This window comes from Nicotiana sylvestris, chromosome 9 (assembly GCF_000393655.2).
Source record: "Nicotiana sylvestris chromosome 9, ASM39365v2, whole genome shotgun sequence".
Taxonomy (NCBI): Eukaryota; Viridiplantae; Streptophyta; class Magnoliopsida; order Solanales; family Solanaceae; genus Nicotiana; species Nicotiana sylvestris.
The window spans coordinates 53,918,478-53,931,752 of NC_091065.1; the positions used below are offsets into that span (position 1 = coordinate 53,918,478).

The window sequence follows — 13,275 nt, forward strand, 5'->3', positions numbered from 1 at the left end:
CATTATTTCAAGGGAGATATTCAGTCCATTCATCACTATTGGTAAGTAAAGATTGATGTTTAATCTTATTTTTTTCATCTACAGATATCAGGTTTTTGTGATTCTTTAAACATCCTGTGAGATGTTTCAAACATCCGGTGAGATGTTTGACGAGATATTTCAAACATCTTACAGGATGTTTCAAACATCTGGTGAGATGTTTGACGAGATATTTCAAACATCTTACAGGATGTTTCAAACATCCAGTGAGATGTTTAAAATATTTTGACGAGATGTTTCAAATATCCAGTGAGATGTTTAAAACATTCTTATATAATTGTAGGTAATTGTTTCAAACATCCTGAAAGTCCATTCAGGATATTTCAAACATCCTCTCAGGATATTTCAAACATCCTAAGTATATTCTCAAGATGTTTTAAACATCTTTTTAGAAAGTTTGAAACATTATTCGGATGTTTGCAAAAAATTGATTCTTTATACCAATTCTTTATATACTTATGATATTTGCAGGTATTCCATTACAAAATGGTTGATTATATTGTATTGGGAGTTGATTGTCATGGTGAATGGGTGGAGTCTTCTACACGTTTTACTTGGCATTTGAAGAGTAAAGAGACGGTTCTAATAAAGGTGCATAGAGATGTTACGTATGATGAGTTTGTTGACAAGATTATTGCTGGTTGTGAATTAACTTGTTATCCGAGTGATATGTCCATAACTTACATGCATAGCATTGGTGAAAAGCACACTAAAGTAGCTCCCTTTAAAATAAAGAATTATGATTGTTTGAGATATTATTTGGAAGATGAAAATAAGCCCATTCTAAGGGTATCTGTGGTTGAAAGATTGGTAGAATTTCCAAATTCACCTCTAATGGAACAACATGATAGCCATAGATTGGATGATATTGAAGAAGATCTTTTGAATAGCGATATTCCAAAAATGGATCCTTTGGATATGGATATACCATAAACCGAAGAAGAAGAATATGCAAACTTTCCTGGAGTTGAAAGAAACTCACAAGAGGTAGAACCGACAACACAAAGCAGCCACAATTATGAAGATGGCACGAAGTTTTACAAGGGTTTAAGTTTCAAAAACAAGCGCGAGCTAGTTGTGTCATTGAAGCTTGCTTCCTTAAAGGCTCCTTTCAGTTTCAAATCAGTGAATAGTACTAAATTTGTGTACTGCATCAAATATGTAGACAATAATTGCAAGTGGTGGTTGCGAGCCGTCAAATATATAAGTACTGACAGGTTTATATTACGAGGTACAAGAATGAGCACACATGCGGGTCACAACATCTTACAGAAAAGCATCCACCCGCCTCAGCGGATGTCATTGGTGAATACATCCATTCTAAGTTTGAAGAGGGCAAGGGTCCATCTAACAAAGAAATTATGGAAACAGTTCGTTTGGATTTGGGTTGTAATGTTAGTTATTGGAAGTGTATGAAGGGAGGTCATATTGTAAAGGCTATGGTAAGGGGGACTCTAGAGCACGGGTATGAAATTTTAGATGCGTACCGCTACGCGCTTAGGAAGGCAAATGAAGGAAGCAAGACAGCACTGAAGCTTGATAACAAAGGGAAGTTTCAGTATTTTTTGTAGCTTATGAAGCTTGGATTCAGGGATTTTTGTTTATGAGGAAAGTCATAGCTATTGATGGGACATTTTTGATGGGAAAGTATCGTGGAGTGTTGTTGTCTGCCGTGGCACAAGATTCAGAGAACCATATTTTTCCTGTGACATTTTGTGTAGTAGACAAGGAGTGTGATGCCGCATATGAATATTTTTTTGAACAATTGTCTAGCATACACCCCGACAGCGTTAAGTTGTGTATAATTTCTGATAGGCACATAAGCATAGCAAATGGGATCTCAAAATTTTACCCTCAGGCTCATCACGGATTTTGCATGAGGCACCTTGCTGAAAATCTTCGCAAAAATTTTCATTGCGGAGATTTGCTTCACCATTATTATTCCGCAGCTAAAGCATATAGGATTGATGAGTTCAATGATCATTTTCAACAAATCAAAGATAACGATGTAAGAGTTGCCAAATATCTTGAGGAGGATGTTGGGTTTCACAAATGGAGCAGAGCGCACTTCCCTAGTAACAGGTACGTTAATGTGAACTCCCCTGGTAAAACATCTTTGAAACATCTCTTAAGATGTTTGACACATCTCTTATGAAACAGGTTACTGGACTTTCCAGTTCAAACATCTTACGAGATGTTTTAAACATCTAAGAAGGTGTTTCACACATCTTTTAAGATGTTTCAAACATCTCTTAAGATGTTTCATACTTGACATGAAACATGTTACTGCATTCCCATTTCTGCAAGATGTTTGACCCTTATTGCTTATATTCCAAATTCTCAAAAAGTCTTATATGTCCTTATTTCAGGTATGAAGTATTGACCACAAATATTGATGAGTCTGTTAACTCAATGTTTCTACTCGAAAGAGAATTCCCCATCACTGCCCTATTCGATGCTATTAATAGGAGGTTTGCTCAAAAATTCCATGAGAGGCGTATGCAGTTCCTCGACACTCCAACCATTTGTGTCCCTTCAGTTGAAAAGAAGATTAATAAAAATGCAACATTTGGCAACAAGCTATTGGTCCATCCAATAAGGCAACAAGTGTTCAGCATCACCGGTCATGGTGCGGTTGCAAAGGTTGATCTACACAACAGAACATGTTCTTCCAGAGAGTTCGACCTAGACAAAATACATTGCCCACATGCTATGGCAAACCTTAGAGTTGAGTTTGGTGATCAATACGGAACAAGCATTTATGACTATACTTCTGACTTTTATTATATAGACACATACGTGAATACATATGTCATAGAAATTAATCCAGTGCCTTCTGAAGAATGTTGGGACGTTCCTCCGGAGCTTGTTGAGAGAAAAATACCTCCACCTTAATGTGAAATTCAACTGGGAAGAAGGAAGACAAAGCAGATTCCAGCAAGCGGGGAAGTAAAAAAGAAGCAAAATAGATGCTCCATATGCAAAAGGACTGGCCACAAAAGAACTACTTACAAGAAGAGAACTGAAGGAACAAGCAACTCCGTTGTGGCTTAATAACATTGTTGTTGTACTTGTTTTGATAATTTGATGTTGATTTTATTGGAGAACTAAATGATATCTAGATCTGTATAATTAACGTTTAATTAATCATAAGATCATTAGGTTGACGATCAACTATTTGAAGTATTAAGTAGGTTGATATTTAATGGTAGTTTGATGTTGATGTTACTACCGTCTAATTTCTTCAAACATCTATTAGGATGTTTGATATCGATTGTCGTTAAATCTACGAGATCAATAGGTTGACGATCAATCATTTGAAGTATTCAATAGGTTGATATTTACTTTTTCATAATGTTAATAGGTTGATTATCAATTATCAAACCTATTTACTAATCAATTTAATAGGTCGATGTATAATTATCCAAAAGATCAATAAGTGGATGATCAATTATTCGAAGTATTAAATAGGTTGATGTTCGCAAGGTCAATAGGTTCACAGTCAACTATTTGATGTATTCAATTATTCTATGTTTAATTATCCACAATATCAATAAGTGGACGATCAGTTATTCGAAGTATTAAATAGGTTGATGTTCGCAAGGTCAATAGGTTCACGGTCAATTATTTGAAGTATTCAATTATTCTATGTTTAATTATTCATAAAGTTAATAGGTTGATGATAAATTATTTGAAGTATTCAATAGGTTGACACATAATTATCCACAAGATCAATAGACCGACGATCGATCCTTTGAGTATTTAATTATTCCATGTTTAATTAATCACAAGATCATTAGGTTGACGATTAACTATTTGAAGTAATAAGTAGGTTGATATTTAATGGTAGTTTGATGTTGATGTTATTATGTCCTTGTATTTTTTTTTCACCTTCAACTACCGTCTAATTTCTTCAAACATCCTGATAGATGTTTGAAACATCTGTGTTAGATGTTTCAAACATCCTAAGGATGTTTCAAATATCTAACGCAGATGTTTCAAACATCTATTAGGATGTTTGATATCGATTGTCATTAAATCTAAGAGATCAATAGGTTGACGATCAATCATTTGAAGTATTCAATAGGTTGATATTTACTTTTTTATAATGTCAATAGGCTGATTACCAATTATCAAACCTATTTACTAATCAATTTAATAGGTCGATGTATAATTATCCAAAATATCAATAAGTGGATGATCAATTATTCGAAGTATTCAATAGGTTGATGTTCGCAAGGTCAATAGGTTCACGGTCAACTATTTGATGTATTCAATTATTCTATGTTTAGTTATCCACAATATCAATAAGTGGATGATCAGTTATTCGAAGTATTAAATAGGTTGATGTTCGCAAGGTCAATAGGTTCACGGTCAATTATTTGAAGTATTCAATTATTCTATGTTTAATTATTCATAAAGTCAATAGGTTGATGATAAATTATTTGAAGTATTCAATAGGTTGACATATAATTATCCTCAAGATCAATAGACCGACGATCGATCCTTTGAGTATTTAATTATTCCATGTTTAATTAATCACAAGATCATTAGGTTGACGATCAACTATTTGAAGTATTAAGTAGGTTGATATTTAATGGTAGTTTGATGTTGATGTTATTATGTCCTTGTATTTTTTTTCACCTTCAACCACCGTCTAATTTCTTCAAACATCCTGATAGATGTTTGAAACATCTGCGTTAGATGTGTCAAACATCCTAAGGATGTTTCAAACATCTAACACAGATGTTTCAAACATCTATTAGGATGTTTGATATCGATTGTCATTAAATCTAAGAGATGACTCGATTAAACATAACTTATTAATTTAACAGTTATCGGGAGAAAACATCGTGATAGATGTTTAAAACATCTATTGAGATATGTTCAATGTTAATGCCAAACATCCATAAAGATATGTTGCAAATATCCATTAAAACCATTCAAAAAATTAGATAATATCTGTAAATCATATCATGGTTTCATATTCTTGTGAAAGATATCCACGACCATTTTCTCCCTGAACTCGCTAACAATGTTGTCATTCATCTTGTCCATCAGAGTGTTGGTGATGAGGTGCTCAATAAACATTAAGGACCATGCTCCACAACTACTAGATGTGTCATCTCGTGGAAGATCAAAGACCCTTTCAGGTATCCAATCATCGTTCAAGGATTCTTTAGGCAAGTGCATGAAAAGGCCACATGATCGAAGGTATCTTGGAAACATTGTGCCAATGGGATACATAAATTCACCCAACTTTTCATCAGTATACACATAGGTATTACAGTCGCAAATAAGCATCTTTGACTCTTCAACAAGAAATACAACTGTAACATAATGGTTCTTCTCAATGTTGTATACACAGAAGATCCTCTTCGCACCATTCCAAGGTCGGCCACCACAGAAAGGCAACTCTCCTAGAGCATACTTTAGATCATCCTTATGAAATTGTTACTCATTCAAGATCATGGGAAGAGATAGAGCAGCATTCACCTTGTCCACCCCATCACACAATCTACTATAGCATTCCTTTAAGATACAAAGAAAATTACAATCCAGGATGATATCTGCTTGATCATAGTGCTTGGGATACCTTCTATGCCTGATACGCATAAGGGCCAAGAAATCCTCCATGTGTTGCAGAATCAAAATAACTAAATTACTAATCCACATACTAGTATTAAACATCAAACATCCATAAATATCAGTCACAGATCCATTAGGATATTTCAAACATCTCACAGGATGTTTCAAACATCTCACAGGATGTTTCAAACTTCTCACAGAACATCTTACACTGGAGCAAGTAGAGATACAAAAAATTTTGAACATTGAACTTACAAAGACTAATCTTATTGTGGATCAAACAATTCAGCAAACTATACACAATTAATCCTAGAGGATGTTTCAAACTGGGAAGTAAAAATCAAATCAAGATGAAAGGGTTACGATTATGTACCTTATCCTCCAACCAAAATTGAGAATCTTGAATATTCTTAAAGTCTTCATAATTGAACATCCCCCACGTGAATTGTATCTGAGGCCCCCTATTTTTGATAAATGTCGTCATGGCATTTCTCCTCTCCCAGTCAATCGGTTTATAAATATCAACTTTCAGCCTCTCCTTACTGAGTGCTTTGGAGGTTTCTTCCTTTCTAGTTTTCTTTCTCTTTTTGTTCCTTTTTTTTCCTTCAGTGTAAGGAGATTGAATAGCTCGGTAAAGAACCACAGGTCTCTTTTCTAGCTTTTTAACCAAATCATCCATTGTCATCTGCAAATAGTTCAACTGACTCTGCATCGCTTCCCTCCACTTTGTTTGCTCTTCTTCCTTTTTCTTTTCCTTTTCCTGACAATCAGAGCATGTGCAAGGACAATGGATACTAGATGTACCTGTAACAATACGATCTTTTATTTTATCACCCATTTTTTCCATATAAGCATCTCCTCTGCTATCATCATAATTAGAACCATCCCCCTGTCATTATCATCATTAAAGCGCATTCCACCATCACCACCATCGTCATCAACAGCTTCTTCTCCCATTTTACCATCTCCACCAATAGATTTTTCTGCTCTATCATCATATCCTCCAACCACATGGCTATCTCCAACTTGTGGGGTTTGCAAACTACCCTTCTCTATCTTAAGGGCACCACCCAAATGCCTTAAGACTGTCACTCCATCCAACTCTTTACTTAGGTTATCTATCATCATGTCCTCTTTGTCAGATAAGATAACAAGATTTTGGATGTAATGCTTCATCTTTTCAGCTTTTGTAGGGTAAAGAAAAGGGTGTACCACCTGGGTAAATAACAAAAAATATTAGGGGCATGCTTGATGTTCAAACATCCTATGGAGATGTTTCAAACATCATGTGGAGGATGTTTCAAACATCCCGTGGATGTTTCAAAGATGTTTCAAACATCTAAATATTTCAAACATTAAACATCTGTCAAAATGAGCCTTACCAGACGATCTTTGATTTGAAATGGGTCAGGCCTGTCTTTTTCTACTTTTTCAAATAGCCATCTCGTCATCCTCGGCAATGTCCTCTCTTTTGGATAGTCTTTTGGCCGCAATTGAGGTATAGCTTCAAATGCCCAAGCCTACATTGTGTGATAAAAAAGTAAATAGAAAATTGAATAAATAACACTAAAATAGAAGTAATGAACAAGATTTATTTAGTTACCATGAAAGCCCAAGGAAATCCGTAGAGTTTATACGAGTCACCCTTATATTATTGACGCTCTTTCATATCTTTCATAAGATAATCAACAGTCAACCGGAAACTATTTCGGCCCCATGGATAATTGTAAAAAGCCTCTTCTGTGGAGGTCAATCTAACTGTAGTTTCATATACACCACAATTCGAATCCCTTGCCAATAAAATACAGTGGACAAACCAAATCAAGCATAATGCATACTTGTATTCTTGTATTTTTTTGGATTTAGATTTGATCAACTCAAGCACCATTTTACCAGTCACAGACCTTTTTCCGTTTGGCAATAAGTTTCCACAACTCTTCACCATCAAGAAGGTACTTTTGAAGCTTCGAATTCGTGTAAGAATATCCACAGTTGAGTCTAGTCATTATGGCAAACTCACGAAGGCCGAAACAAACTGTTAATCTTTTATAATCAAACCATAACTCCTGGGTCTTCTCAGACAATACTCTATGGAGTAGAAGGCCATGCACTATAGATGCTTGTTGAATGTCTCATTATCATCTAAAAATGTCTTGTACTTTAAGGGTGGAAGTTCCGATCGAAGCTTTACAATTTCAACCTCGCAATTGCCAGACTCATCCTCAGGCATCTCATCTTGTACCTCGCAATGTCGAACAGTCATGTTTAGTGAACATCCTAGGAAATATTTCAAATATCTAGACATAAACTTCAAACATCCAGAGAGATGTTTTAAACATCTAGAGAGATGTTTGAAACGTATTAAGTACCTTAATAGATTGAGAAGGTGCATTATCATTCTTTCTCTTTTTTCTTCTTTCTGTCGCTGCCTCTTTTTCTTCTTCTTCACTTGAAGCTTCTTCTTCAGTATTTGCTACTGATGCTTCATCATCAATATCTGTCTCCTCTTCTCTTTCATCAATTGTTGTCTCCTCTTTTGATTCTTCTTCCTCAACATTTGTCTTTTCTTCTCTTACTTTCCTTTCTTCCTTTTTTTCTTCCTTTTCTATTTCCTGTTCTTTTTCCTTCTCAATTTCCTCTTCATTTTCATTTTCTTTTCCTTCTTCTCCAGCATTCCCTCCTTCTACTACTTGAAGAGGTTTGGCTTCCATTTCAGCTACAATTGATTTTTGTAGCTCATCCTCTTGAGATGTCTTAATTCTTTTGCTAGATCTTTTGGAAGGAGATTTATCTCTTCCTCTTCCACCTGTCTTTGACACACGTCCCTCCCTACGTCCCTTTGCCATTTTATCTGCGCAAAAAAAAAGTAACGACCACCAATAAAATTAATAAATAATTTGTTCCTATACATAAAAAAATAAAACTATAAATATTTAAGTATTCTTTGGTGAAACATCTCAGTGAGATGTTTGAAGCCTCATATAAGATGTTTCAAACATCTCATTAAGATGTTTTAAGATGTTTGAAACATCTTAATGAGATGTTTGAAATATCTCTAAAGGTGTTGCATTGAATGGTCATACAAGATTGAGCTTAAGAGGCAAAATCAATTTTCTGCCATCTACAAATGCTAAGCAAGATAGTAATTTAAGTTTCTAGCTAGTTAGATGGAATTTGAAAACAAGCTAGCAATGTTCATATTATAGTTCTCCAAACTTCTTTATTTATACATCTCTTTCAATAATTTTTTTAATCGCTAAAATAATCAACCATCTCATTGTGATTATCAGGTATCTTTTGGTGAAACATCTCATGGATTGTTAAACATCCTTACAAATGTTTCAAACATCTTAATAAGATGTTTCAAACACTCAGCTCAAAATATCATTAACCAAACCCAGATAAACATTGCAATAAGTTCATAACACACAGGAACAACAATAACAACACGAATATTTAACAATATTTTAAGATGTTTCAAACACTCAACTGGCATGTTTGAAACATCTGGACAAAAAAGCATTCCACAAATCCAAAATAGAGCAATATAACTGTTTCAACATCACAATAACTAATTTTATGGGCACGTGGAACAACCACATCAAAGGCTACAATTAAAAAATATAAAAATACCAAATTTTCGCTCAAAAATATCAACTACACAACAACTCTAGAATTTATGCACAAAAACTACACAACAACAACAAAACGATACAAAAACACCCCAAAAAATCAATTTAAGGTTGAAATAACAAGTTTAGGGTTTATCAATATGGTAGAAAAAAGAAATAAAAAAACTTAACTTGATAATGGAATCTCTACTTCAAAGCAAATCTAAATGGAATGATGCCGATTTTTGAAGCCCTATAGTACTCTTGAATTTGGAGATTGAATTTGAGAGAAAAATTGAAGAAGTTTGGGGGAAAATCACATGAGTAGAGTCATGGGCTGCTTTCCAGACACACCCCATGACCCCTTGGTCGTTCCCCATGGCGGCCTAGCAAGCCTCACAATGCCTAGAGCCATGGTCGGCCCCGTGGTCTTGGCTGCACCAAGTGACAAGCGCGCATGCGCCTCTGTCGCCCCACCGATGCCTCTCGCCAGCGCCCAAGGGCTGGCCAATGACAACAGCGCTGCGCGCCCTGACAATGTCGCGCGCGCAGATCCTAATGCCTCGCCAGCGCCCAACTGCAGGCCCATTCCAGCAGCGCCTCGCGCACAGACCCTGATGCCAAGCACCAGCGCCCAACCTCAGGCCAACACAGCAAGTGTCGCGCGCGCCCACAGCTACGCGCGCGCAGACCCTGACTCGCAAGACAAAGTTGCTGCCATCGGACTTAGTTCTACCTTGTAATAAACTAAGTCCTTTTCATTGTAATTATAGTCTAGTTTACATCATTTTCATTCAGTGTGCTTCTACAGATTTATTAGGACTAGTCATGTAATATTGGTTTATTTTTTTTAAGCATTATTAGGGGGGATCAAACAATCAAACATTTTCAAGCAAGCAATTTTCTGTACTGGTGTCTCTCCCCCTCGACACCGCATCTTTTGTAATCAGCATTTTAGTCATCAATAAAATCATCATCATCATTCAAAACCCAATTCTCTCTCAGCTTCCGCAATTGCTCGTGACATTGGTTTTCTCGCACGGCACTGACAATCTAGTATAGCGTGCGGAGGGGACCTCATTGGCGGACAACAACCGCACTGACATCGGTTGCTTAGCCTTATGTTGCCCTTTCAAAGAACATCAGGAAGGCGTTGCGTAACAGTTGGTATCAGAGCCTAGGCTCAACATCGGACGAGGGAACACATTTGTCATCATCACCATTTCTGACCATGGTGAATCATGGGGAGCGTCTAGCATCCCTAGAAGAGACGGTTGACTGATTATGACCCATCGTGGATACGGTGCCTGATCAAAACAACAACCTAGTGCAAAGGTTGGATGACCTGTACCGCTGAATGCGGCAGGCAGAAAATGACATTGCAAACATCAGTCGTGACTCTGACGATGACCGACAAACGGCATCCATCGAAACTGCCACTATTCAAGGCAAATTTGAGGACCTCCAACAGGAGCGTGCCGACGATTTAGCCCATTGGCGACAAGAGGCAGACAGACTAACTGCCATGCAGCAAACCATAGACGACTTGACAGGCAAGCTCAATGTTGTCAATGCTGCCCTACAGAGCATACTTCGAGGATGCGACAACCACATCAAGGGTGCAGCAAACCTCACCCCCATTCCACAAAAGCTTAAGATACCGGAGCCAAAGCCATACGACGGATCCCGGGATGCTAAAGAAGTGGAAAACTTCATCTTCGACATCGAACAATACTTCGATGCCGTGGGCCATTTGGAGGAATCCAAAAAGGTAGCGACTGCTGCCATGTATCTTCAGGGCGATGCCAAACTTTGGTGGCGGGTCAAATACGAAGACATCAAGGTCGGTGAAGATACTCTCCAGACATTGGGTGAATTGAAGGTAGCCATACGCCTGCAGTTCTTCCCCGAAAATGTGGAATACAATGCAAGGAGAAAGCTACGAGAACTCCGCCACACCAAATCAGTGCGGGAGTACGTGCGCGAATTCTCCGCACTCATGCTAAACATACGCGACATGGGGGACAAAGACAAACTCTTCGCATTCATAGAATGTTTGAAACCTCATGCCCGTATGGAACTACAGAGACAACGGGTAGACACCCTGCCCAAGGCCATTCAAGCTGCAGAATGCCTTGACGATTATCATTTGGGAACTCAGAACGACAGGCCACAGCCGTCTGTCCGAGAGGGATTCAATAGGAACCATCCCAACAATGGTGGCCCAAGCAAAAGTGGGGGAGATCGGAGTGCATCCAAAACTAAGACTCCTCCCTCCAACAGCAACAGTGCTGCATCCATCAACAACAATCAGGGGAGAAAGCCTCCCTCAGAATGCCGTCATTGCGGTGGGGCACATTGGAACAATGAATGCCCAAACATCAAGGTCAATGCTCATCAGACGGTCGAGGATGAGTTAGACACATCAGACTCATCAGACGACGACCAGGTAGGCGCCTTCAATGCAATTGTTGGCTCTATCCCTCATGCCTTAGCGGGGACCAGTGCATGTCCTCCTAAGAAAACATCAGTCCCGATCACCAGGAAAGGGAAAGAAAAGATGGACGAAGGACCTCCTAAGCAAGCGAGGACCCTAATGTTCGTCGAATTGAAAGTGAACGGCAAGCCCCTTCACGCATTGATAGACACGGGTGCCACCCATAACTACTTGTCATCAACGCAAGTAGAGCGCCTAGGTCTTGTGGTACAAAAGAGCAAAGGCCGCGTCAAGGCTATCAACTCACCACCTCAGACATTGGGTGGAACAGCTACAAATGTCCCAGTGAAACTTGGCCCATACAAAGGAAGCATCGACCTGCGCATCGCAATCATAGATGACTTCGACATCATAGTGGGTTTGGATTTCATGAGGCAAACCAACACCATTCCGGTACCATATGCCAACATGCTCCTGATGATGGGAGAAAAAGGGGCCAAGCCCTGCACCATACCATGCTTTCCCATAAAGATGGCCGCTGAAAACATCTCGGCCATGCAGTTGGAGAAGGTAGTCAACAGACATGAACCTCAGGTTCAGGCTACCCTTCGCAGCAACAATCAGTCATCATGTCATCGGCCTCAAAAGACTGGTGACGCTCATCATCGTGTGGAGACTTGTCAGCCATGCCACAAGGACAAGTCGGATCACTCATCACAGCCGGGACCCTCGCAGCCATTACATGTCCCTCAGAGACCATGGGAAAGTGTTTCCCTCAGATTCATCACGGGATTGCCCCAAGTCGGCAATCTTGCATCCATCATGGTTGTCATAGATCAGTTCTCAGACTATGCAACTTTCATAGCAGCCCCGCAAAACATCTCAGCAGAAGATACAGCTCGACTCTTCTTCTCGCACATTGTCAAACATTGGGGCCTGCCCAAAAACATTGTTAGTAGGCGCGACTCACGCTTCACTAGCAACTTTTGGACCCATCTCTTCAGGTGCTTTGGGTCAACATTGAGTCACAACACAGACATCCATCCACCATCGGATGGCCAGACAGACCGGTTCGATGACATGCTGGAGGAATATCTCCGCAACTTCGCAACCGGATCACAGAAGCATTGGGTGAAGCTCCTGGATGCTGCTCAACTGTGTTTCAATTCTCAAAAGAGCCATCATACAAACAAAAGCCCTTTTGAAATTGTTACCGGACAGCAACCGCTTCTCCCGCAAACGGTGAATGCATCAACCATGCCGAAATCTCCTCGAGCTGCCAACTTCTCGAGCGAATGGGAGCGCAACATGGGGATAGTGCAGAACTATCTCGTCAAAGCCCAAGAGCGGGCAAAAAAGATTCACCGAACAAAATCTTTGCTTTGCCCAACATCAAACAGGGGAAAAAGTAATGCTATGCATCCCAAAGCGATACTTGTTTGCAGAGAGGACCCATGACCCTCGCCTGCAACAAAAATACATCGGGCCCCTGCCCATCGAAAAACGCATGGGGAAGTCCACATACCAGGTGAAAACTCCATCCTGGTGGAAGATCCATCCAGTCTTCCATGTCAGCCGCATGAAATCATTGCGTCGCTA

General features: G+C 38.9%; 1 protein-coding gene across 1 annotated transcript; it reads left to right on the plus strand.

Moving 5' to 3' along the window:
- The first annotated feature begins 1,400 nt into the window (after nucleotides 1–1,400).
- LOC104217352 (uncharacterized) lies at nucleotides 1,401–2,934 on the plus strand. The gene is made up of 3 exons (XM_070157214.1): nucleotides 1,401–1,481; nucleotides 1,631–2,121; nucleotides 2,409–2,934. The coding sequence occupies exons 1-3, from the start codon at nucleotides 1,401–1,403 to the stop codon at nucleotides 2,932–2,934; spliced, it is 1,098 nt and encodes a 365-aa protein (XP_070013315.1).
- Nucleotides 2,935–13,275: the final 10,341 nt, after the last annotated feature.

Coding starts and splice junctions, on each gene's coding strand:
- LOC104217352 (XM_070157214.1), top strand. CDS start 1,401: ATGGAAACAGTTCGTTTGGATTTGGGTTGTAATGTTAGTTATTGGAAG. Junction 1,482..1,630: donor GTCATATTGTAAAGGCTATG/GTAAGGGGGACT, acceptor GCTTGGATTCAG/GGATTTTTGTTTATGAGGAA. Junction 2,122..2,408: donor GCGCACTTCCCTAGTAACAG/GTACGTTAATGT, acceptor TCCTTATTTCAG/GTATGAAGTATTGACCACAA.